The 26,976-nt window shown below is 38.4% G+C and overlaps 1 protein-coding gene across 6 annotated transcripts in view; it reads right to left on the reverse strand.

Moving 5' to 3' along the window:
* ANO3 (anoctamin 3) overlaps window positions 1-26,976 on the reverse strand; it is a 194,979-nt gene that overhangs the window by 115,597 nt on the left and 52,406 nt on the right. Inside the window, exon 2 of one of the 6 annotated variants that reach the window (XM_042837286.1) lies at window positions 17,160-17,257. The exons of the other annotated variants lie outside the window; for them this stretch is intronic. Within the exon in view, the coding sequence (XP_042693220.1) occupies window positions 17,160-17,190 (31 nt within the window). The 5' untranslated portion in view covers window positions 17,191-17,257. The remainder of the gene's footprint in view (window positions 1-17,159; window positions 17,258-26,976) is intronic. 6 annotated transcript variants of the gene reach the window in all.

The following is a 26,976-nucleotide window of genomic DNA, read 5'->3' on the forward strand; positions in this document are numbered from 1 at the left end:
CTCTGTATTTTCTTTTTTGTGTTTTGTTTGTTTGTTTGTTAAGAAAACACTATATAAAGAGAGATGTTTAAAATTGAACTTTGTACCTCTATAGCATTTTTCAGAAAATCACATGAAATTAAAACCTTAAACTATCCCACAATAGGCATCATATGCCAATTAATACATTTCACACAGAAATGCAGCCATCTCAAAAACGAATTATAATCAGCTGTTACCTATTGTCCAGAAAGAAAACTAAGCTTCCTCCAGCAAAAACTCATAAGGTTCAACAAGCGCAAGATTCTGTACCTGGAAAAACTCCATATATCAATTCAGGCTGATGAGAAGGTTATGGGAAACCCTCAAGGTTATGGGAAAGACCAGCCAACTGTGCACTTGCATCCAAGTAAGGCAGATGTTCAGAGGAATGTGGCCAACAGATGAAAGGGTTATTAACCTCCTTCACTTGGCACCACTGTAGCTGCACATAAAATTCTGTCTAGCTTTGCCTTTCCACACCATCGCAATTCAGGAATGGCATTGAAAAACCGGGTTGTTGCCCTCTGGACTTTCTCTGATATGGTCAGAGATCTCTAATAAATAAATAGTGGGAAGCTGAGGAAACTGGGCTTAAATGGATGTAAAATGCGCAAGAAAACAATAGAGAACTGTTGAGCCCAGCTCTTGCAAGGAGCTCCCTACTATTTTAAAGCTCTGCAATTCATCTTGTTTGATATTTACAGGTTTTCTTTAGTAGAACAGTAAATTATTTTTAAATGTTCTGCTCTTACTGAAACCAGTAGAAATTTTCCCACAGAGATGAGCATATTGAGGAGGTCCCTCCTTAAGTCTGATAAAGCTGTCAGTCACAACATAGACATTGTGGAAAGCAGATTATGGAGCTAAAGTGTGCAATAGATGATTAAAAAATGGGACATTTCTGTACAGATTTTACTTGGTGTTGCTAAGACACAAAGCCTTTGAATCTCACTGAGATTTTTAAGGTTTCCACATTATAAGATTTCATTTCTATGGTAATTCAAGGGGCCTTTTCTCTCTGGCTAAATAGAATTTTCTTGTATCTGTGAGGTTGGACCCATGTTCTCTGCCTAATATAAAGCATTTAGGCCTTGACTTTGTAGCTCACTGTAATTGCATGTTTATTTTTAAGCTTGTGCTTTACAGATTCGTGTTCATATCCTTACACAGAGTTACTTTTCCAGTTTTGTCCACGATTTATCCACTAAACACTAGAAACAGAAGGAAATTTACCGTATATATTTAGCATAATTTAATTTCCTTCAACAAAGAAGCTCCATTTTGTTCTGAAATATTTGGGCCAAAATAGAAGTTTTAGGAGTTTGGCATCCTTGTACGCAGAATATGCTGTAATCCTTGGAACAGACCTCATCAGAAGTGAAAAGATGGAGAAAAGTCATTTTCCCAAAACCCCTTCTGTAACAATGAAATGATTAAGAAAGCCCTGATGTCAAGAAGCAGGTGAAGAGGATGAAACAAATATAATAATAGCTTCTAATATATAAGCCTATCCTAATTTCCAGATAGACAACTTTCAGCATAATCATATTTTTGTTTTCTGTTTTACATCTCTTTTCTTATTTCACATCTTAGCTGAAGGACAGCAAGAAAGATTGTCATGCTCCAGTTCTGCAGTACCAGCCCAGAAAGTGTTGTGATGAATTTCTGTTTCTAATTAGCAGCCTAATCTGTCAGTAAAGAATGCGATTAGAGATTAATGAAAATATCAATAAAATTAACTGTTGTCTACTGCCTGCTTGCACTGTTTTGACCTTGTGTGAAAGCTCCACATCTTTTCTTTACAACCTGGAGAATGATATAGGAGTAACCAAAACTTTTAGAATTTGCTTTAGATATTACTGCTTCATGCATTTCTGATAGCCTTTCATTACCTCCAAGCTTGTTGTGTTCAGGACCTCTTCGTTATTTTTTTTTTATTCATAAATGCTTGTTCTTCCAAATACATTTTTTTCTACCTTCCTTCCACACACACACACACAGAAAAAAATAATAAAAATAAATAAATAAAAATAAAAAGTCAAGAAAAGGCAACTTATAAGATGTTAAAAGGAGCAGGAAGAAAGTGGAAAAAAGAAGAGGAATTAACAGTTTTAATGAGCATAGCCAGGCATTTGAGGTGCACTCCACTTGCAGGTCATTTCGCTATCCCCATGCAAAGCAAGATGGAAACAGTTCTGCAATAGTGTCTGAGTTTGGTATGTTACCTGCATGTGGAGGAGAAGTTAAGTTTGAAGGCAAGGTTCATTTGGGAAAAGCAGTCTCTCTTGCTATGCAATTCTTTACCACTCAAAAAAAGCAGAGACTCCAAGTCTGAAAGCCCTCACCATCACAGTAACATAGACAAAGTATTTCAACCAGAACACTGGTACATGCTCTTGGCAGCAGCTCGCACAGCAGTGTAAAGTCACTTCACAGTAACATCAGACTTTTACTTTTCAAACCATAAAAGACACTGAATTGATCAGAGTTGGGTTCAGATATAGTAATTTTACTTTTAAATTTATCTCAGAGCATGTCATTAGCCAACCTGCCATCTTCCAAAGCAAAAGAAACTACTGAGAATTTCTTCGAAGATACTTATTTCTTCTTTGCAGCATTGTCACCAAAATCATACCAGGGTGAGAGCATCAGATAAATTTCTCTCTTCAGTATCGTGCTCACATGCAGCTTTTTCCTATCGCATGACTAGACCCTTCTATGGCTGCTTAACCCTGTACTGGGTAGTGTGTCCTCATTCCAGCCCTGCAACTAGAACTATTGTGTATTTTCTCTATCAACAGCATCTGAGATTGAATTGATGCCAAACGTATAAGCTGTGAGCCCACACACATATTTACCATGCATCAATCACCTCCCCATCAGTTTGGAAGAAACTTACTGAGGTGGGTTATCCCATCCCACGGACTTCTGCCTTCCCTCACCACAGAGCTGCCTGCTTGGCTCTACCAAGTGAACTCCCACAGGACTCATGCCTCCCAGACTGAGATGCTATAGACAAAGTGGTATGGTGCCATGTGGCCTAGTGATCCTCTGTTCTGAGCTGGGAAGAACTGTGCTATTACACAATGAGAAAATAAGCAATGGTAATACCGTGCATACTGGTTTATAAAATTATTATCAGAGTGTCTTTAAAGCTATAGTACTTAATGTCTGATTCAATTACAGTAATGTAGGCTTTGTTTTGTAACTATTTTAGTTAGATTTTCATGATACATGAAACTGGTAGAAAGCGGTGCAGGATTTTCAAACATAATATATATAATTGATGACCCTGAATTGCTTTTAACGAGCATGAGTTATCCAATGGATGAAAATCGTAAACAGCAACAATAAAAAAATGTATACTTCTGTGTCATGAAGAAAAAAAATGCTTCAGAATTTAAACACTGCTTTGTGACTTTGTGACTCAGAAAGTCAAAGTAATGCACTAGGGAACAGCACCAGAATTAAAAATAGAGATCTGGAAGCAGATGATGGGAGAGAAGAACTTTCTTTATCTGATTTAATGACACTGTCATAGGCTTCATGGGCTAGAAGGACTCAAACTGCAAACATCCTCAAAGACCAATTCCAAAAGATACGTAAATTACGCTTTATTCCTCTGTACACACAGAGAGTCTATTTCTCCATAGCTACATGACTTGCCCTCAGAAACTGAAGGTATTTCTATGTCTCTTATACACACCAAGCAAACTCACTGCAGACAGGATAGTTGTACATTATTTGTGTCCTAGTCAAATAGGCATTACATGCACATATTGATAAAGAATAATATACTCTAGGATGAATGCTGATACTTGTGGGCTGCAACCAGATGTACCTACAAAACTATAAAATGTGGTTTTTTATTGCCTTGTTGTTTTCTTATTCTCTATCTTCTGCATTTAAAAGATGTCATACTTTGAAAAAATAAGTTGTATGAGGCCACAGAAGCAAAATATGAATGCAGTGAACTTTATATACCTTTATATATTGTAGCAGCATTAATGTTTTCATCTCTCTCTTTTGCTTTCAATAGTAGATGGAAGGGCATGGGGCACTTTAAAAATGGCTTACTTTAGGCAAAGCAAATAGTAAGAAAACATTTTTCTGTCTCCTTTCCTCTTTTTTCACTAATTGATATCTATGCAAGATAGATAAACTTGACGTTTCACTGTGGGGTGAGAAGATGAAGGACTTCATACAGGGACTATCCATGTCTGTGTGTAGGCTACAGACCATGGAATGGCATTCTTGCAGGTCCCTGTGTGTTGGTAAAGGGACCAGCTTACTGCCAGGGCCCATGCTGGTGAGGAGGGACTTTCCAATTCAGTCCAAATTCATCAGAGAAAGAAGGACAAAGTTCTTCCCAAACTTGCCATCTCCAGTTTGCATTTCTACTAGGAATTTTTGACAGTATCGTTTTCTTGTTTTATGGAGGTGGAGCTAGAGGAGAAATATCACTGCCAGAGATGGTGTGGATGCAAGTCCATGGGGCTTTTGCCTTGACTTCATTAAGAACTGGTAATGATCTTCATTTCCAGCCACACAAATGTCAGCATTGGAACAATTTGCATAATTAGAGCTATTGAGAAACTGAATCTTAGATCTGCTTAAATTCAAGAGAAGTTTTCAGCTTTGCTTCACCCCACCAGCTACCCTGCAGGTGTTATTTAAGAAAAAGCTAAAAGCACTATCTATAGTATCTTTGATTGGCTACAATATATTTGATTTAAATGTAACAAATAATGTATCTTTCAGTTTGTAGGACAAATTAGGGGCATAAACTCTGTGTTTCCAGAATCCATTTGTAAAACACTTCCATGTGAAGTACATTTAACAGCTATTCAATATCTGATTCTGAACCGCCTGAGAAAAAGGCTAATCATTTCCAATCAAGGTGAAATGGATCATTATAGGATTGCATTCATTTCACTTTATAACATGGTCATAAATTAAGCAAACAACAGTGTACAGAGACACAGCTTCCTGAGTCTAATTTTCCTTTCCCTTTTCTTCTTTTTTTGGTATTAAGTAGGATCCAAGCCATTTAAAATCTTTAAACTACATTGAACTACACTGAACTACATGTACATTAAGGATTATTATGCTAGCATAGAACTAGAACTGATTGATTTCACAATACTTTCTAATTTTATTAGTAAACTGCCCATGATCATTACTCTGAAAAGGTACGCTCATGAATTAAGAACTTTTTTGAAATGCTGACCTGTAATAGCTTTGATCTCTCAGTTTATTTGCACGTGTTTAATTAAGAAACACATGCTTGGTACTGCATGAAGAGACATGAGGAATCCATTCTACGTCCATGATCATCACAAAAAGAATAATTTAAAAAAAAAAAAAAAAAAAAAAAAAAGCAGTATGTGCCCATCTCTTTCTTGCATTCAGCATTTTTGTTTCCCAGGCTCTAAATTGCTATTTCTTGCTAGCCTGCTTAGCTGTGCTCAACTGGTGGTATTGCTTTTTAAGTGAATGCTGTTCCTGAATATGATTGCTGCAAATTATTATTGCTACTGGAGAAACATGAACTGCCTGCATTATACTTTATTTCAGCTTCATGGAGAACTTTATAGATTAAGTAAACTGTCAAGGTCAGTTCAACATCAGCTGAGAACTCTACTTGGGAAAAATTTTGGCTTCAAAACCAATAGTAAAGAAAGGCTGTTAAGCATAGCACAAGTGGATCTGAAAACCATCGTTGTAGTACAGACAGCAGAGCTCAGGGAGCAGCTGAGATTGTCACAAAGCAGAGCTGTGTGTGTATCTATACATATACATGGACCTAAACACACAGATCTGCAAATATACTTTGGCATGTTTCTCACCACCTTTTTCCAGAAAAGGATTAACATGAATGGAGCATTCTTTAAAATACTGTGCTATGTTCTATAATGAGGATTATGGCGATCAAGTTTCCATTAAGTTTCCTCTGGAAGGTAGTTGGAAATGGGAAAACAGAAGAAAAAAAACTTCAGAGCCCCTGCAAGTCATGGTTTGTTGTTTTTGTTTTTGTTTTTTTTTTTTTTCTATAATCACTCTTTGCAAGCTCTCCATCTCCAAGAGCAACTCTTTTTAAGTCATTCACGGTAACCAACTCAATCATGTACATATATTATGTACCTGGTGGTGCTGGTGGATGGCAAGCTGATCATGAGCCAGCCCAGAAGGCCAACCATATCCTGTGCTGCATCAAAAGAAGCATGGCCAGCAAGGCAAGGGAGGTGATCCTGCCCTTCTGCTCTGCTCTGGTGAGACCTCACCTGAAGTACTGCATCCAGATGTAGAGTCCGCAGTACAGGAGAGACGTGCACAGGGGCTGAACAGGGCTCTGAGCTCCTGATGGAGCCGTAGGTGTCCCTGTTCACTGCAGGGGAGTTGGACTGGGTGATGCTTAAGAATTCCTTCTAACTCAGAAGAGTCTGATTCTACATCTGATGCCTGTTAGCAGGTGACAGAATAGCCCTGGCCACAGCACAGAGTAGGTTCTCAGGGGAAACCTTACTTTGCAGCCTCTCACTCAGGAAGCCCTGGGTGCTGCACCCGGCAGCAACAAGCAACAAGCAATGGCAGGCTGGCTAAGAAACATGAGACTTTTATTTTTTAATTATTACTCACTAATGTCTCTATATATAGTTATCAGTGGCAATTTGTAGGTAGATTTGCATTGTAACAGTGACATCCACTGGCTAGTGTGTATAGCACCAGGTTATTTACTATCTAAAAAAACAAAAAAAAAAAAAAGAGGATTAACTGATTTAGATACCTGACCAGATTTGTTTTGAATGGAGTAAATAAAATGGACTGTTCCTTGTCCGGAGAAACATGAAATATTTTAGAGATTATGGTACTGCAGTGCCATACATTTTACGTTCAAACCTTACCTTAACATGAAAAGAGGAAAATAAATGAGAAAATAAGTAAAAGTGATGCTTGGTTTAATGAAAGAACATAAACTTCTTTCAGGTTTGCTGACAGCTCACGAAAGAACTAAATAGGGGGAAAAAAAAGAAGAAAATGACTGTGCATAAAAGCAATATATACATACATTCATCTTCTCAACAAAATATTGCAAAAACTGAGTAAGACTGAAAGAAATCATGTAGTTCTGCAGCTGGCACTGTCAAGAAAGGTTAAAATGAATTCATGTTCTTCAGAGTTCTTTTAGAAATTAAGGCTCTGGTGCCCCCTCCCCTCCCAAAGAAAAAACACAGAACACTCTCTGTAAACTGTCCATCCTGCCAGGAATGCACACAAATACAGCCTATCCCTATTGCTACAAACAGTGCGTATCTGGACCTCTTCCCCACATTTCAACAGCAGGACCACCCTGGTGACACGTGGAGGAGGCAGGAAGAGCCAAAGCAAAGACAGAGAAAACATAAATCAGTTAATCCTGGTGGTGACAAATCCTTCTGTAGGAGAAGGCTCACACTGGGGAAACTGTTTACATTGCAAAAGGAGCCTGTGCTCACAGAAAGGAACAGGACGTGAGAGCAGGAGGCATGCAAGAAAAGAGCTTGGAAAGCTGAACATTAACTTACATTTTTATCCTTTTTATCAGCACTGGAGAAATAAAATGAGCAAATAATGCTAAAGTATTATTGGCAGGAGGAATGGAAGCTTGTTGATGCAGTAACTGTGTCTCAGTGACTTATTTTGATGTCGCTGCTTCTGTCAGAGATGCAGATTTCAGAGGAAGCATTGGGAAAAGGAAAAGTGCTACAGTTTCCCAGTGTATTTCAGATACTGTGAGAGTTATATCTGCCATGAGATCCTCCTTCAGCATAACCAGACTTGAGCACAAGGAATAAAACCCAAAGTCACCTCGCTCAGAGGACAGCTGACAGCCCTGTCTCTTTGGCAGGGGTTAGCTCAAGCCGTGTCTGTGTGACATGACACGGCACCTAGTGGGATGGATTTGCTCTTCAAAGACAGGGAAGGCACAGGTAATGAAACAGCCAATGAAATGTATCAGCGGGAGCAATTCCTGCCCTCAGAAAGGTGCCCTGCTTCTTTCACCTTAGCTGACCTTATTTAAAAAATATTAAGCCATTCACTGCTTAGTTCTTTCATCCAGCTGCAACCTTGCCGTCCTAAAGAGATGCACTAACATGTCAGCATTTATTTCCGTGTGAAACAGATGCTGCTGAAATCTGTAGGTATAACCAAGAGTGATGAAAGCAACCTCAGTTCAAGTAATTACAAATAATAATAACCTGAAATTGCATACCAATTTTCTCCGTGATTTTGTCCTCTGAATCAACAGTGCTAAGATTTTTCCTGTTTTAACACTCTGAGGAAGATAAAAATTGAGGAAGATAAAGACTTTAAGATAAAGACTTAAGGACCAGGTTTTCAAAGGAATGCTAACTTTCCTTCCAAAGCTTTCTTTACCTGTGCCCTAGCCCATGCCATGGTGTTCGGTCCTGCATTTTCATCTTCTTGACCATGATTAATAGAGAAACTACATTTGCTAGCATGAGTTTTTTGATTAATGAGGAAGAACTCAAGTCTGCTCCCCACTCCCAGGCCCACTTCCTACTAATCAAACATGAATGTGATGACAGGAGAAAGCATCTGACGGGGATTTCACGCGGGTGAAAATTTCCACTGTGATAAATACTCAGGTTGTTCTGAGGGTGGCTGCTCATAGGAATATAAACTGCAGCAGAAACAGCTGGATTCAGGCCTTGGCTGGTGCTGGTGAGACTGACAGAGCCTCAAAGGAGCTTCATTTCCCCTGTAATATCCTCGTGACAATCTCTGGCACCTCTCAAATGCCATTTTTTTCCAGCTAGCTTAACCAAAAGACTTAACCAATTAACCAATATTTGGAGAGCAAAGCAAATGCAGACTAGTGATTACCACTTTTAATTATTAGAAAAAAATAGATCGAGCAGATACATACGTGCAGTGTCTGTAGATTCCTTACATTCTCTAACTATAAGTCATTGGAGCAATCCACAAAGGTGAATGAAGACAAAAAGGACAGAATGTGAAAACTACAGGGGATTAAATAAAAGAAACTATAAAGAAGAAACTAAATACTTTGGAAAACAAATCTGAAAATAAAATTTTGTATAGAAACGAAAAGCAAGGTATGTTTGTGGACTTATTGCCCTCCGTATGCTTCTTGATATTTTTAATCAGAGAGAAACGCAGTTTATCTGATTCTTGAAACAAAGCCATTGAGAAATAGTCTCTTCCTTTGTGACGAGTGCATTAAGTTTAAACTCTCCTAACAGATTAGAGCAATAAAAATAAAGTGTTTTCATAACATGTAATTTGATAAACTCAGTTCTTGAGGAGGACAATAAGAAAAAGACTGACCGAGGGCAAACGTTCACACTAAGGTTGCATGTAAGTGCTTGAGCAACAATGTGGCCAGAATATAAATAAAAACTGGTCAGACCAACTAAATATGGACTATAAAAAATTAAGTAGTAGAAGTCATTGGTAGCTGAGAAGCAGCACCATGTTCTTCTACTTGATATGTTTTAGAGCTATATTAAGATTGAGCAGTAACAAGTATTTGCCTTCCTTTTATTTTATTTTTTTGCAGAAATTGATAAGTAGCAATGAAAGAACAGGACGAAGGAAAATTCTCAGTGGTCTAAAAACTGGTAATGGAACATATCCAGTGCCATTCTGCCTAAATCGTCTGAATGGTCCTCCTGCCCAAGGTGGTATGTCAGACAATTATATATGGCATGTCAGCCTCTGTGCCAAATTTATGACAGAAGTGAAATGACCACATTTACTGGGGCAATCTGACCCATACTCCTGTCACCACAGCACTATTTTATACAATATATTGTGAACAAAACTATTAAGAAGGCAAAATTAATTTCCTACACACGCAAGTGATATCTTGCAAATCAGTTTTATGTCAGCCACTTGTGTATAGAAAATCTATGATCCCAGTTTAATATCATTTTGTATTTGTACATTGTAGGCAAAGAATGGTTTGGCTGAAGCTTTTTCCAGAAAAATGTGATAGTATGATGCTAAACTATGAAGTATTTTAGCACGCACACCTCAGAAACCAATGACCTTTCCTGCCATTCTGTCTAGTTATCAGACTATAAAAATCATATCTGGTTTTAATGGGTATTGAACAGTTATTCATAATTTGGTTCAAGATGCTGGTTTACTTCCAGGAAATATTAAACTTTTTTTTTTTTTTTCCTTGAAAGTGAATGCAAACCCATTGAAAAACTGAACAGAACAAATGTAATTAGCCTCGTTGCTTAAGCTCAGTGTTCTTTCTACAGTTACTCTTTCCCTCATAATGGTCAGTGCATTAAACAGGCATGAGACGTAAGCAGTGCTTTGAGATTTACAAGAATGTGGGCATCCTGTGATGATGACAGCTAGAATACTGTTAGACCAAAGAACAAATCTCTAATAGATGATTTGTTTCTTCGTTTTTGCAGTTAAATACTTTTTCTTTCAAAACAGAGCACCTTCCAGAGTATAGAGAATATACACTTTTCTTTCAGTAGAATTCTACTTTTAGAATTCTAATTTTAGAATTTACTTTACACAAAGTCATGTGAAAATCTGCCTTTACTTCCAGCTGACAGCATGAGGGGACCACTTGCTGATACTACCGAAGTCACAATAAACCTGGGAAGAAAATACAAGCATGCTGAAGAACTTCTCATTCCCCTTGGAGCTAGAGTCTCAGACTTACCCGTCTAGACAAGAGAAGAGCAGTAGAAACTACCTGGCCTTACAGCAGGATAACTTTGGAGTCCTTTGGGGTACGTACGTTGAGATTCAAGTTGTAATTGTGATAATGGATACAACAATTTCCTTTATACATTTCAACACTTCAAAAAATAATAATAATCCAAATGAACATATGGGAAAATATAATGAAAAATAAAATATAAAGTGTCTGGATCAAGACTGGTAGATATGATAGTAAACCACATCCTTTACTTTCCTGTTTTTTGACATTATCACTTTTGACAGTATCACCTGAGTACACCCTCAAAGTTCTGCACACAAATTAATCACTTGGGATTTTGCATGCTGTGATTTCCTGTTCCACATCATGTCACAGCTTCCTTGTTTGTTAGGCTGCTAGCAGCCCTACTGCTATTGTCTTCCTCCAGGGAAAGATTTGGTGGTCTTCATATGCACACTGAGAAACTGTTCTTCTTATGGTATTTACAGAGTTAACCAAGTAACAAAGATTATTTTCTACGTTTCTAAAAGACTGAATTGCTTCCATTTCATTTAGAGGATCCTTAAACATCATCCCTGATGCTTTGCTGCATAAGAAACCAGATTTTTCCACCCTGGATGAAGCCCAGGGTCCATGCAATCCATCAGCCCATTTTTAATGGTAGCTATGGCCCACTTTATCATCTTACTCAGCACTCAGGGAGAAGTGTCTTTATGAACTTCTTGTTGACAAGTCATAGTTTCTAATTTAATTGGTAAAAGCCACATCTACCTATGTGGTGAAGTCCTAGTGAGAAGGCATTGTTTGTGGATGGGAATTCAAGGCATCCTGATGGGTGCTAGCTGGGGAGATGATTCCTGGAGAGTACTCACAAACTAATAGAACAGGATTTTTATATCTAAGAATGGAAAGAATACAAGACCTTATGGAGGTGTAGCTCTATTTTCCCTTCTGACTGCATGAAACCAGAACAGTTGTGAAGTGTGTCTTCTAATCTGTTCTACTTTTTACAACTGCTTGATGCATCAGCTAGACATCTGTGATTAACCAGTCCTCGATTTTGTACATATGCCAACAATATTAAAGAGAGAAATGGTACATAATACACCTCTTACACAGAGAGTAGGACTGAAGTCAGACTGTGTAGATGAACAGTCTTGTCACTCCACGGTGTAATCTCTTGTAATTTTGGGTATTGCTTTAGAATCATTGCAGAAATGCACTTTCCATCTAGTACTGATATGTCAGTGTGTCAAAAGCTGGGCTTTTTGTTCTTGAGGTTTTTCAAAGAAACAATGCCTAAGGGTTTGCGAAAGGAAACACCAACTTTGTACCTTTTCTAATTCTCATTTCACAGTTTGGTAAGATGATCAGTTTAGCCTAAAGTAATCAAACACCACTGGCTTGGAAAACCCACCAATTTTGTCTGCAGAAGTTTAATGGAAGGCATTTTATTGCTTTACATATATCAAGTGAGCTTGCAAAAGCACACAGTCATTTCTATCATCTTTTTATCTCACTAAGAAAGTGTTCTATTACCCAATAAATAGCACTGTAGCAACACAGAGAACTGTGAAGAATCTTTTCCACAAGAAAACCATCCTTGGAGGTGTTCAAGAAACAATGAGATGTGGCACAGAGGGACAAAGTTTAGTGGGAGATATTGGTGGTATGTGAGCAGTTGGACTGGACAATCTCCGAGGTCTTTTCTGACCTTACCTACTAAGACTTACCTACATTTTCTGTTTAGATAATAGAAGCATATTATTATTCCTCACTGAATAAATTAAACTGCAAACCTCCTACACATATTTTGGATAAGACAGTAAAATAGTAATCATAAATAGTAATATTTAAATGCAATGGCCTTATAGAAAGAGTTCTCAGTGGGACTTCGGAATTAGATCAGTGGGATAAAGTTCTGACAAATATTCCTGATACAGTTGTTTACTTCCCCAGTCTGCACCAGTTCTTAGAGTTTGTTACCAAGTGCATTTAGGAAATTTCTCTCCAAAAAAAGATATCACTCCAAACATACTAAAAATTAATTTAAAACACATAAAGCAAGAAGAAGGTCAATTTTTGTCCCAGATGCTTTCCTAAGAAAAACATCTATTAAACCATGAACTCCACAGATGTTCTTCCAAGAGTACACACCGATTAAGATAGAAAAGGGAAGGCTCTAAAGCTCCTCATATTGAAGTTTTCTGCAGGTATCTGAATACAAATTCCCTTAAAGCAAGCACCTGCAACAGCAGTGTATCTAGCAGAAACTTCAACAGAATTAATCCTATTTTTCTCTGTCAAAGTCACTTGGAGCAGAGATCAGTGTGGGTGCTCTGCTGATCCTGCAACCAAGTGATTCAATTAGTGTGTTGTTGAAATCAGAATTGAAACAACCCTTTGAAAGCATCAGTTAAAAGCTGTCAATGCAGACTAGCTTTGTAAAGCTAAATGGGGGACGCTAACTTAAGAGAGAAAATTCCATGGAAAAGAAACTAAAGTATTTGAAAATGCATATTCTTATAGAAAAAAAAAACATAACCACCTGATGCCTTTCCGTCCTCCTTAAGCACCAAGGCACTCAATCAAACCAAACTTTTACAGTTTTTCACTTTATAAGTGAACTCTAGAATGCATTTTCTTGTGGACTTTCAGTGCTGAAAGACATTTACTAGCTGCAGTTAAACTCTAAAATCCATAACAAAGTCTGCACTGAGATCTTTGAGATGCAGAAGAATGCTTAATGAATGCCAGCATGGTCAAACTAACAGATAGAATTAAATTTGTCTGGATTTGGCCTTCAACAAGGGCTAAAAATTGTTGGCTGTGTGTGAAAACTGAAGAATGCCTTATTAGCAAACAAAGGCATCAAAGCAGGATGCAGTTAAAAAGCACCTTGATTCAGCTGGCTCTGAGGCAGCAAGTCAAGAGTCTGCTGTGGTCCAATATGCTTGTAAGCATATTGAGCCAGGACTGCACCCAAATGGAGATGCCCTTCCTCCTCACAGATGTTAGTGTTTTGGGTGAGATGGGGCAGACAGAGCCAGCCTGTGCGTACCTTTACCCAGCAGTAAGAACACACCTTTGAGCCCTCTGTGAAATCTCTTCTGACTTTTTTCCTATGAAGTATGGTAATACCACTTCCCCTTCCCTTAGGTCTTATCTATATTATATTTAGCTCACAAGCTCTTTGGAGCATTGCTTATTTCTCATACAGCAATGTATGAGCTTTTCCTATTAAGGTCAGTGTGTAATTTTGTTTGGGCTCTCTGGGCATTAACAGAGTGAAAAAAATGTTTGGGTATGTGCAGACCGGACAGTTCTTCCTAAGTGACTTGGGACAGATCTGACATTGGCCTAAAATAGAGTTTATTAATATCAACTGCAGATCTGTGCCTTCCTGATGCTTCCTCACCCCCCCAGCTGTTTCTCAAAACAAAGCCAAATTTAACCTAATTGAAGGACTCTGACAATTCTTCATATTCACAGCTGTCAACATCTTTGCACCAAAATATCACAGGAAAGACATTTCACAGGCAAATGACTGGAAGCAGGAAATAATGGAAAACCCATGAGAATGCGGATCTGGCAAGGTGACAGGCTCCAGTTATTGAGTTACTGTTTTTGAGAAAAATGAAAGTTTCTTTATGATTCCCATGCTGAACCTGAACTATGAAACTCATTTATAAATAGTCTACGAAGTCAAAGAGAAAACAAACAGAAAGGGCCTGCAAACAGATTATAAGATACTGGGATGAGAAATGGGAAGCTGCAGGGGAGAGCAGCAAGGTTATCCAGCTGGTTGGCCAAAGAGTATAAAATAATTTACTTCATACTTGCACCATGCCAAATTAATGTACAGAAGCATGTAGTTCAGGAATCAAAACCAAACTGACCTATGTGCTAGCATGTAAGCAAATTGTACTGAGAAGTGGTCTGGCAAAATTCCTCCCTTTCTGACCACAGTCAAATAGCAGTAGGTTATTAAAAACAAACAAACAAACAAACAAAAAAACAATAAATCAGAACTTGCAGAAACAGAAGTGTTCCTGTTTTCATTATCCACATTAATTTAGTTATTCTGGCCTGATGTGTTAGTGAAACATTTGATTTCACTTTAAAACTTATGAATTCAAAGAAAAGACGTATTTTGAAATCTCACTAGAGGGAGCTAGAAAGCAGGCGTGTGTGGAATCTCACCCAAAATGCTGAAGTAGAGTTTTATCAGTTTGAAGACCTGTTTTCCTTTTCATCCTCTTGCTTCTCTGAGAAACCAAATGGGGAATAAGAGAAAGAAGCCCCACAGATTCACTCCAGTATTTGTGAGATGCTGTGAAATATTACAAAGCTGTTGTTAATTCCAGTGATACACTTTTCTTTCTCTCCTGAAAAAGAAAGGTAAGGTGCCTTGCTTCATTTTTACAGTGCCTCAACCTGAAGGCATATCAGAGCAAACCTAACACAATTTTACTGTATGACAGTATTCCTAATATGCCCATAGATCTCACAGAGACTCACAGAATTCAGGCCTGGGACTGAAGGATTTCAGACCTGAAAGATATTTTTTTATGCCATGCCCCCCATTAAGTTTACATATTCACAAAATTTGAAGTAATCATTTAATCTGGATTCCAATTAAGTCAGGTTTTGTCTATTGCACACATTTTCTAAGATCATCTGCAAACTGTACCAGGAAGTGGCATGAAACTAGAACTTCTAGTAAAACTTGTGTATCTATTAATTTTACACAAAGACTGCTTTAGTTACAGTATGGGTAGCAAGTAATACAGAAAATACGATTTAGGGGAAAAAAAGACAAAAAGAGCTTGAAGGTCATCTTGACACGTTCAAAACAACCCAAGGGCTTTCCTGGTGGCAGGTATTCAGACTCCCTACAGCTCCCTAAACTAAGAGAGGTTCAAACAATCTCTCTGAGTGCAAACACTGTTTCTTCTGGCTGACCTAATTCTGAAGTGCTACCTTTATGTCAAAGATATTTTTTCTATTTGCAAGGAGAAGAGGGGAAAAGATTACTTGGCGTCAGGAGAAACGTGGCTGTATCTTTTTAGCAGGTGAATCCACAAGGTCAAGTACATGACTATGGAAATTCATGACCATGGCTTCCATTATTTTCGTATCTATGGCTTTTATTTATGCTTAATATATTTATTTTAATATGTTTTATTTATTTTAATGTATACATTTGCATTACGAAAGACTATAATCAGGAAACAAAAACACTGACTCAAACTATAGTTGCTGAACAAGAAGAAGAAAGAGCCCTATCTACAAAGATGTGGTTCCTCCTTCCCTGTCCTTTTGACCACAGACCGAGGCTGATTTAGGTACATTCATTGAGTCAGTGGCCTGGCACCAAGCCTAGCCCTGCTTGCCACCACAGCATAGAAGCTTTAAGTCCCTTTACAACTATAAATCAAGAAGATCAAAATACCCAACAGATGCCTCTGTTGTAATATTTCATGTCTTCTTTTTTCGGCCACGAGCTGTGCTACCATTCATTTTGCAATTCTGTGCTACTACCATTCAGTTCTCACTTCTGTGCTGTAGCAGACCTGCAGATTAATCTAGAAATTGAACTTTGGCCTGTGTTTCTGCTAGGGTTTTGCTACCACGTAATACCTCTGGATATTTTTAAGTTCAGTGACAGTACTGTCAGACTACTTAAAATTAGAGCGAACTAGCAGGAAACTCGATGGCCTTCTGGACCACTGAAGATAAAAGTATAGGAAGAAAACAAAGAGCATACATGCTGAATTTTCCCATAGCTCATTTCTCATCATTTCCTTTCCTTCAGCTTCTTAGCGTTAGGCTCTGATAGCATGATTCTACTTCACTGCATAGCTCCGACTGTTCCAGTATATTTAACACATTAGCTTAAAAATGGAATGCTACCAAGAGCATACAGTTTTCCTAGGAATTTCTTAAATTAAAAAATGAAGAGAAATAATTTTCAGTGTGACACACACATGTACGTAAAACAGAACCATACAAACTCTCCTCTGGAATGGTTCTTGACCAAGTTTAAAATAAATAACAAAAAAAAACCAAGTTCCTGAGTTACATTTTGGCACCCTGAAAAAAAGTCTTAAAATGAAGTATCACAGGAAGCAACAGACGTTCCAGAACTTCTGAATCCTTGATGCATTTTGGGAAGATACCTTCATGAGCTTTTTTGATTATTTTTGCTCAACACTTAACATCTCATAAAATGTGGACTTCTGTTGCACATCACATACGTTTTTGTTCCTGCAGGGCAGAGATACCCTGGATACAACGTTCATCTCACAGGGAAGAAAATCTAATTTTGCTTACTGAACTCACAATTTCTTTAATTCCAAATATTTTGATTTTGCGAGATTGTAATACTAACTTCTAGAATAATTAAAACACTTACAAGAACACTGAATCTCTGCGTTGGCCGTCATGGTATCATAGCCATTTCTTTCAGGAAAGCAATCTCCACTGAAACAAATGGTTTTGTCTTCGCAACACCTACAGATTCAGAAAGTGAGTGTGTACATCCTTCCCCAGCCAATCTTCAAGGTAAAATCTACTATCACAAGAGTAAACAGATAATTATTAAGAGTTATTCATGAAAGTATTTTCACCCTACAGCTGCAAAATGGACAGTCTTAGCAATAATTTGAAACAGACTTAACGCATTTAAATCTATTTAAATTCACTTATGTGAATAAAAGAAAAAAGATTTTTTATTGGTATGCATTTTTGCATGATGCTTTTGTTACACAATTTTCACATTAACCTGTTATCCCAACATCTTACAGATAATAGTATTGGATACCGAAAATGAAGCTAGTAGCTATTCTGATTTCAACAGAAGCTCAATAATATCTAACATGATACTCTATCTTTGTTTCAGTCATGAAGAATAATATCAACAATTAAAATATCTAGAATAGATGTCAATGGCTGGGTCTAAAATATGCCCAAGTACCACAAAAGTACAGTGATGAAGCAAAGACAGAATTAAAATCACTATGGAAAACCATGTAATCTTCTCAGTATTTAAAAGCAGATCATCCCTTCTGTAAATCCTTCACAAATATGAAGTCATATTTTCACAAACCTGAAGTCATACTTTTAGTATGTTGGCTGTTTTCCTCTGAAAATGAAGAAATTGATCATCAGAGTTCTTTCATTTCCCTTCCCTTCCCCCCCTCCAAGCAAAGAAGAAATACAAGGAAGTTCTATCAGTTGCCCTAATAACCTGTTGATTTTTTTTGTTAAATATTGGTTTGCAAGTCAAACAATGCATTCAGTCTGTGGGAAAGACCAAATATCTATCCTGTCATAATGAACTGTAGCAATAATAGCTACTTAGATCCTCAGGTAATTAATGAAAAAATACAGAGTGATACGCATTCGAAAAGATGAGTTCTTCCTTTATTCAACAAACACAAAATGAAATCAAAAGTGGAAATGATACCTTTAACAAGATCATCATTGTGAAAAAAGGCCTGCAAGCATATCTAATGTTATAGCTGCCATCAGCTGACACAGCAGAAACCAGATGTGCACGCACGTGCTTTAACAGATAAGGAGACTTTCAGTTCCTGCAAAGGTCAGTTATGGCATTTGTGGGGCTAGGAAGGAATGCATAAATATGATTTACAGTAAACAGAGAAGTTGCTTCACTCTAACAATGAAAACTCATGTAGCAGAAGATTAAACCGATCAATGTACTTAACATTGCATTTTATTTTCTCATGAGGAAGTTTTTATAAGGTTTATCGGAATTATAAGGCAAGGACTAATACTACAGTGATTGTGGAAGATGGGTGGACCATGCTCTTCTGGTTCTGCGCTCTCAAACAAGTTATTTAACCTCATCCTTATTTTTTTGTGATTGTAAGTTAAGATTCATTTCCTAAAAAAGGTTATAGACAGTGTAAACCTTTGTGCAAAATGCCTTGAGAACTGACATGGGCAATTTAAATCTTTTGATCGCTGATTGGTTATGTTGATTACCTATCAAGATTTTTCTTATCTATTTGAAGATCTGTGCTTAATGTTTAGGTTAGTTTAATACAAATACCTTATGAAGTAGTCTAGCCAGATAAGAAATGTACACTACTATGTAAGTGCATAGTCTGTTTTTACTGTGCATCGTGTTTAATGGACAGAAAACAAAGAGAAATGATGTAGGAGGACTTCCCCGGGTTCTGTGAGATACATGTAAACACCAGAAGATTGCTTAAGTAACAAGACAAGTCAGAAAGTCTCACTTAGGCCAGGCCACTGAGCTTCTCCAAATATGTTCCCACGGAAAATAACAGATTCTCAGTCCTTCCAATCACAAGTGTCAGTGGTTTCAACTTAACTGCTCAAGGGATGTCTCAGTCAAACACAGAACAGAGGGGCTTATTAGAGCTGTAATCTCAGACTATATTAAATGATGTTATATTCTGCTCTGCAGAAGAGAAGAGCGGCACTCTGGTTATGTCACAGCCAAACCGGAAAACTCCCATAAACACAGCAGATTTCATTGTGAATGAACATCTGTGCTAACACTTTACATGCCATTTGAGATAAAAGGTATTCCTCACGCAAGCAAGTTGCATCACCAAATCAAGCAGTTGAGTTTCCTTAATAAATGCTGTCATTAGTCTTCCTGTGTTGTTCATGGAAGGTAATGGCATGGGCTCTCCATTGCATATAAATCAACGTATAAGGAATTGGTCACAGAAGCAGTGAGACAGTCAAGTGTCTTCCAATAGCTACTGGTGACACTGAAATCTTTCTGGAAGGGTGGAAGATATTGGGGTACATGAGACTTATAGAAACAGCCAACATACTGACCCAACACAGCATCAATTCTAACACAGTATAGACCCTCACCTGGCTATCTGGGGCATACTAGCTGAAGGAAACAGCTCTCCAGACTAGTTTCTGAGAGGGTTATTGGAAATAGAGCCAGGGAAATCAGATTGAGGTGATTTTTCTCCTAGCAAGTCCTGCTAGTTTCCCATGGTGCGAAGCTTGTGGAGCTCTAATAACAGGACCAGGATCTCCATGGCCTTGACATATCCTTTGTATTTATCTAATCCTGTTTAAACCTCTCAGATTCTACAATGTATCACAGGAAGGCAAAGCGTGTCCTTTCCTGTTTTGTCTTATCTGTTTGTCTAGTGTTGCATTGCCTCCTACAGTCTAGTCCTGCTGTAGCGTACTTTCCAATGTCTGGATTAAAAAAAAAGTAAGTCTGAGTTGGAATGAACTTTAAAACATCATCTAGTCCAATTTCCCCTCAGTGAGCAGGGACACATGCAGCTGGAATGAATCCTTCCCCCTTCTGTCTTCTATCTACTCTGTTTGTCAGGCTCTTTCCCGGTTCAATTGCTTGTTGCGGATTGTCTCTTTCCCAGGACAGTGGTCGGGCTTTTGTTTGTACTTCTGGTTCTTCCCTACTCTGATTTAGGTGAGGTACAGAACACACTCATGATGTGAGTACATAGTGCCTCATGCTGTGGCTTAGTTTTGCATTCTGCTTGGGACTAATTCTTGTCTCAGTAAGTCTAGTTTTATTTTCTGGACATGACATTGGTTTGAGAAAACAAAGATTCTGGCAGTCTCAGAAAAGAGATTTCCTCACTGTATTTAGCTTGTATTTTTTTTCCCCTCCTGCATTAGTTTGCTTTCTGTTAAGTGAGGGGTTAACAGGCAAACGTTAGGTAGTCAGACCAGTAGAATCACATTTAGCGAATTGATCTGGGTGCTGCTCCAGAAAGTTCTCACTATTAATTTTTGTACTAGTAATAATCATGTCGGCTCAATATATAATCTTAACTCTTACTGGCAACATCAACTGCAGAAGAAAACAGCTAAAAAACCCACTTCTTTTGGCCTACTCCTTGACATTTATTTTCTACATCTTCAGAAGTGTATTGGCTTCAGACGTTTTCACATTCTATACATAGAATAAGAATCATAGACTTGCTCAGGTTGGAAAAGACCTTCAAGATCATCGAAGTCCAGCCTCAGTCTAACCATATTATTCTAACAACGCACTGCTAAATCATGTCTCTGACATGATTCTATGTCCCTACCCACGCAAACTTTTACAGAGGATCATTTGTCTCATATCTCCTTCCTACTCTATTTTCCTTTCAGTCCTCATTTTTTCTATCACCCTTTCTGGTGGCAGTAATAGATGTCTGCAACTTAAATAACACTCAAAATTTCACTGCACTCTGACAAACCTGGATAGAGAATTAAAAATGACATTTCATGATATGGAGCCAGAGTTAAAGCATCAGAGATGTATGTGACTAATCTTAAGTACACAACTGCTTATTTTCATATTGAATCGTGTTTAGAAATTCAGCTTTTTGTTCTTCAAAGCCTGTGAATTCTAATCTACACCAGAAAGAAATAAGTAAATAAGTTCTGCATATGTGTGGAACTTCCTGTTTCAGTTTTTAACCATTGCTCCTTGTCCTATCGCTACACACCACTGGAAACAGTCAGACCATATCTTACTGCCTCCTGCACTTCTGATATTTATAAACATCGACCAGATCCCCTCTCAGACTTCTCTTCCCTGGGCTGAACAGTCCCAGGTCTCAGCCTTTCCTCATACATGAGATACTCCAGGCCCCTTATAATCTTTGTTGCCCTCCAACTGATGCTCAGGGAATCGCTGTCTCTTCTGAAGATGTGCCCTATTACTCTAACTCTAACAACCCTGCACTAAATCATGTCCCTGAGCACCACATCCAAACGGTTTTTAAACACATCCAGTGATGGTGACTCAATCACCTCCCTGGGCAGCATATTGCAGTGCTTAAAAACCCTTTCTGTAAAGAAGATTTTAGTGATTCAACCTAAATCTCCCCTGGCACAACTTGAGGCCATTTCCCCTCATCTTGTCACCTGTCACCAGTGAGAAGAGACCAGCCCGCTCTCACTGTAAGCACCTTTCAGGTATTGGAAGAGAGCAGTAAGGTCTCCCCTCAGCCTCCTTTTCCCAGACTGAACAGCCCCAGTTCCTTCAGTCTCTCCTCATAGGCCATATTCTCCAAGCCCTTCCCCAGCCTTGTTGCCCTTCTTTGGACCTGCTCCAGCACCTCCGTGTCCTTTCTGTACTGAGGTGCCCAAAACTGAACACAGCACTCGAGGTGAGGCCTCACCAGTGCTGAGTACAGGAGCAGGATGACTTCCCTGGTCCTGCTCACCACCCCATTCCTGATACAAGCCAGGATGCCATTGGCCTTTCTGGCCACCTGGGCACACTGCTGGCTCATACTCAGCTGACTGTCCATCAGTACATCAAGGTCCCTTTCCATCAGGCAGCTTTCAAACCACTTCTCTCCAAACCTGCAGGGTTGCCTGGGGTTGTTGTGACCAAAATACAGGACCTGACACTTGGCCCAATTAAAACTCATACACAGTCAACCTTGGCCCATTGATCCAGTCCATCCAGATCCCACTGCAGTGCCTTTCTCTCCTCTGGCAGAACAACACTCCCTCCCAGATTGGTGTATTCATTTTTAGTTAAGAAAATGAGAGGATGAACACAAAACTATAACACATATATAGTCAACCAAATAATGCTAATTCAATAATTCTTTACTACTGAATTCCTATTTTTCAAGTTTTCACATTATCACAAGAAACTTAGCTTTCCTATCTCAATGTCTATGATTTTTATTACAGTTCAATTAGAAGACAAATAATGAGCTACAATCTGTGGGGACTTAGTAACATGGCAAAGCAATAATAGCTGGAATGAAATTACAGCAAGCAACTCTATCTGAGGATACAATCTGTGGTTCAGTGGATGATGCCATGATCCCATCCATGGCAACTAAAAGTCATCCTTAACCCTGCTAAAACAGATGAAGGGGAAGAAAGTGTTTAATTCATTAGGTTAATCAATCACTTCAGAAAATACAGCCGTATACGTTTTGCAAAAAATGCTGCAATGCAAGAAAACACCCCTTTATATTCGCTGGTAATAAACAGCTGCTGCTCAAAAATGTGATATTTATGGAAATAAACGAATCTATCTCACATTCTTTTATTCCCAATCCCCACTTAAACCCACGCATGTGCTGCACCAGTAACTTTTGGGATTCTATTGATTTGTTTTCTGGAAGACTTATTTCATCTGAACTTGTACATTTCATTTGTACAGTTCAAAGCAAGCAGTATTGTGCCACAGAAAATTCATCAACTTTGTAAGTACAAGAAGAGCTCCAGAAAGTTATGCAAGTGAAGGGAAAAAGTGTTTCAGCAACCAAAATTCTTGCTCCATTTTCTATTCAGTTGAAGCATATGTTAGCTGTGGAACAATCATATTTTAGATCCCAGCATTGAAGGTATGTATATAAGATTACCATTCTTGAAGGATTTAGACGTGTGAAATAAAACCTCATGTCATTTCAAATTGGTGATTTTTGAGGGATTTAAAGACATTTTATCACCACGTGTTAGATATTATATTTATGCCGACCACCAATTTCTAATCAGAAAGAATCAATTTGAAACACTGTTCACATTTAGCTGTTTTACAGTTTTTCCTCACTTGCATAACACTTGCTTATGTATATGATTGTTACATAGGTTTCTTTTTTTGTTTTCTTGGCAGTAAGACCCAAGTAAATGACTGAATGCAATACATCAGTCAGTACGAGTGGGTCTATACCAAAACGTGTCCAATTGCATGAATGGCAGCACCTCCTCCAGTCCTGAAAGCCAAGGCTCTCTTATTTGGATTTGGATATGGATCATTATCCAAACATAGGGCTGGTCAAGCAGTATCTGTATAGCAATTTAAGGGCTAAATGTACATAATGAAATAATCTGGTTTATACACAATAACTTTTTAGTTAAATCAACTGTTATTTTAGACTGAACAGCAGTCATGCTGACTGCTGTTTTCTTTATTGTGCTCAGTTAAATCCTAGGTATTCTATTTAATGCAGTCAGCTTGCAAAACAAAATACAAGAATACTGCTATTACTTTTCAGATATACACAGTGGAGAAAAGGCAAATCATTTAAGACCGAGGGGGCAACATCTTCTTAGTGAGCCTGGAATTTTATTGGGTTTGTTACATTACAAAAGATTTGAGAAGTTTTCAAAACGAAGGTGGAAGAGGTGAGTACCTTGATGCACTGCCTGCTTCAAAGCTCTGCGAGGACAGTGGATGATATCCTAGTTTAAACGACTCAACATTTCCTAAATCAACAGGAAAAGAATAAATTCTCAGCCCTCCCATCTACACAGCACGAGCGCAGTAAAGCCTAAGGAACAGAAATGCAGAGCAAAAAGATGTCAGCAAGATTTTTCTTACACACTAGCTTGAGCCATAAGCAGTAAAAAGTCATAATAAACCAGAATAAGATAACGATGTTTGTGCTTGGCTATATTAATGATGAAAGTTCTCAATGATGGCGACTGTTCCATTAACAGTCAGCATATACAACACCTATAAGACAATGTCTCAATCCACTTCTTCAGACTGACTAGGACAGCATCGTTTTGACCTGAAATATGAAGAAACACTGAGCAAGAGACCTTCACTTTGTACTGAATTTAGTTTACAACAAGGTGGATTTACACGGTGCTGGACTCACCCTTGTTTTAAACAAAGACAGCAATAAAATCTGTGTTCAAGTGCCACTGAAATCTAAAAGAGAGAAAAATGTAATGGAATCTCACTTAAGAGAGGCCTGATGGCAGCCTACAGCTCCTCATGAAAGAAGCGGAGGGACAACACTGAGCTCTTGTGACAAACAATTATGTTTTCATATTAGCTCACATATTTCTATGAGATCTTCCCATTCCTATTGTTTTGTCTTTCAGATTCTGCATCTCCATATGAGTCACAGCTGATTAACCCGCATGTTTATAGAAAAGGACAGCAATAAGGAAAAAGCTCAGTCCAGTTACAAATGACTGTCTACCCTGCCATTTATGTAGAAAATTCTTAAGAGCTGAAAACACAATAGCTGTAAATTCAATTTTGTGGTGCAAGAACAACAACAACAAAAGAAATGTTAAATAGTCAAGAATATTTTTAATGCTGTGTAATGCTGCCATCCACAAGTATCTAAGAAGTGCAGAGAACAATAGAGTCCACACTGCATATACTGCAATCTCCAAAGGCGAATCTGGGAGCTCTCAAACATGCATGCACTGACCACCCACACGTAATGCTGCTCCACAGGATTCCTTCTGGAGATTACGGATGGTATGAGGAAAGTGGAGGAGAGTGCCTTCGTGTATAGAGGAGCAGTTACTTAATAAGCCGTTACCTGCATCGTCCTTTCTCTTAATGACGACAGCAGAAAGACGTTTCAATTTGATTTTAAAAGAATAAATAAGTAAAGGAAGAAGATGAAATTTAATACAGAAACATTGTTTGTGAACATCGGGAGAGGCTTCAGAATCCGCCAACGCTGACCTCAGTCAGAACGTGAGAAATTGGTGACTGGAAGAGAACCAGCCATGCTGCAGTTCTGGCAGCCGTATGTCATTCCAGCTGGCCTGAGAAGCGTCGTGCTTCTGCACCCCACCACACTCACTCCCCCTGCACCCGTCCCTGCTCTGACATTCATCAGGCCCCACTCTGGGCTGCTGCAGCATTATAGCTTAATAGAGAACAACGTTAGCCAAAAGAAAAGGCTTGCCTGCAGTTTGCAAGCTGAATCAGTTCAGCAAAGAGGTGAATGGTGTGTACTGTGGCTGGCAATGAACACAGGGAGCAGGAGGAAGAAGAGAGCAAGGGAGCCACTGTGCAGCCAGAAGGTACTGCTTGCTTAGGTGACACCCACAAGCACAGCAGCTCCTACAGACATGCCATCTTATAACCTTGACATCACTGTAAAGTCCACATCACCCAGGCATTTAATCAGAAAACACGAATACACCAAATCAATGCCAGGAAAAGGAAGTTCATTTGCAAATCAGAAGTATTTGCTATTTCAATAGAAACTGCTTGCTAGGCTTTTTGGGTGCAGTTAAACTTTTGCTGGAGTGCTCCAAACAACGTCAGTGGCTCACATGAATATTATAAGCTAAACTTTTTAACACAGAGAATTCTGCCATATCCCTTCATTTGGGCTGACACCACTTGCACAGAATGGTCATGAAATTTGAAAGCTTATAAGATCAGCACTGGTTTTACTGATGTAATCAAAGAAAATAAAAGTATAATAAATAACTACAACAGTTTTTCTTGGTAGCCATGTAGTTTCTGTTGCTTTTAACCTTCAGTTTTGTACCACTAGCAGTTAGTACAATACTTAGTGATCTAAATGCCTGTGTGACCATGACAGTTTGTGTTGTTTTCTGATAATCAATTTTTTTTATCATTTGGCTTCCTATCTTCTTTAATTAATGCACTGATAAATAACAGTAATAGTAATATAAAAATACACAATAATTCTGCTCATTCAAATTCAATAGCAGGAGATAGACTGCAACCTTACACAGTAGGTATTCCTGCAGGATTATGAATGAGTAAACAGACATTTAAAGAGCTCAGCTGATTTGCTTAAAGGCATCCAAACAAATCTACAGAGATGCTAAAGGGAGAATCAAGAAGCCCCAGTGCCCTGGTCTAATCACTAGACCATGAAACTTCCTTTTGTAACTCAAAGCCATAAACAGCGTCATAGCTCAGCAAACTTGCATAACATTACTTCTTGCATCAGTGTGCACCAATTTTCATAAAATAACTCTGTTGCCACAGACTAATGCTATATTTGCATCTGAAATCTCAGCTGCATGAAAAGAAAAATACTGAAATAGGCAAAAACATTGCTAAGGGGGAAGACTAAGCATCTATTAAAAAACAGATTAATAAAATCTAATTTCAAATCCTCTAACTTCCTTAGCAATTAAAATTAATGTGGTACGTAAAACTGATGTAGCAAAGGAGAACAAAGAGAGGACTTTAAACTTCATTTAAACTCCAAGGCATAACCCAAGGGGAAAAAAAAATTCCCTTTAAAACATATTGGAGAACTTAATATAAACCAAAAAGTAGTGTAGGAAAAAACGAACATTTATCATGGAAAGGGGCCCCGCAGCCATCTCTCATTTTACTGTTTCCATTCAACTTGCAAATAGCCACGTTCTGGGTGCAGTGCTGACCTCGTGAAAGTGAGCCTGTGTTTCATGGCTTACCTGTATCTATCAAGTGCCAAGAGTGCGAGCCAGGAACTGATCAATAGGGAAAA

The sequence above is a fragment of the Centrocercus urophasianus genome, unplaced genomic scaffold, assembly GCF_019232065.1.
Source record: "Centrocercus urophasianus isolate 14NV4802_14NV808 unplaced genomic scaffold, USGS_Curo_1.0 seq_7, whole genome shotgun sequence".
Classification (NCBI taxonomy): Eukaryota; Metazoa; Chordata; class Aves; order Galliformes; family Phasianidae; genus Centrocercus; species Centrocercus urophasianus.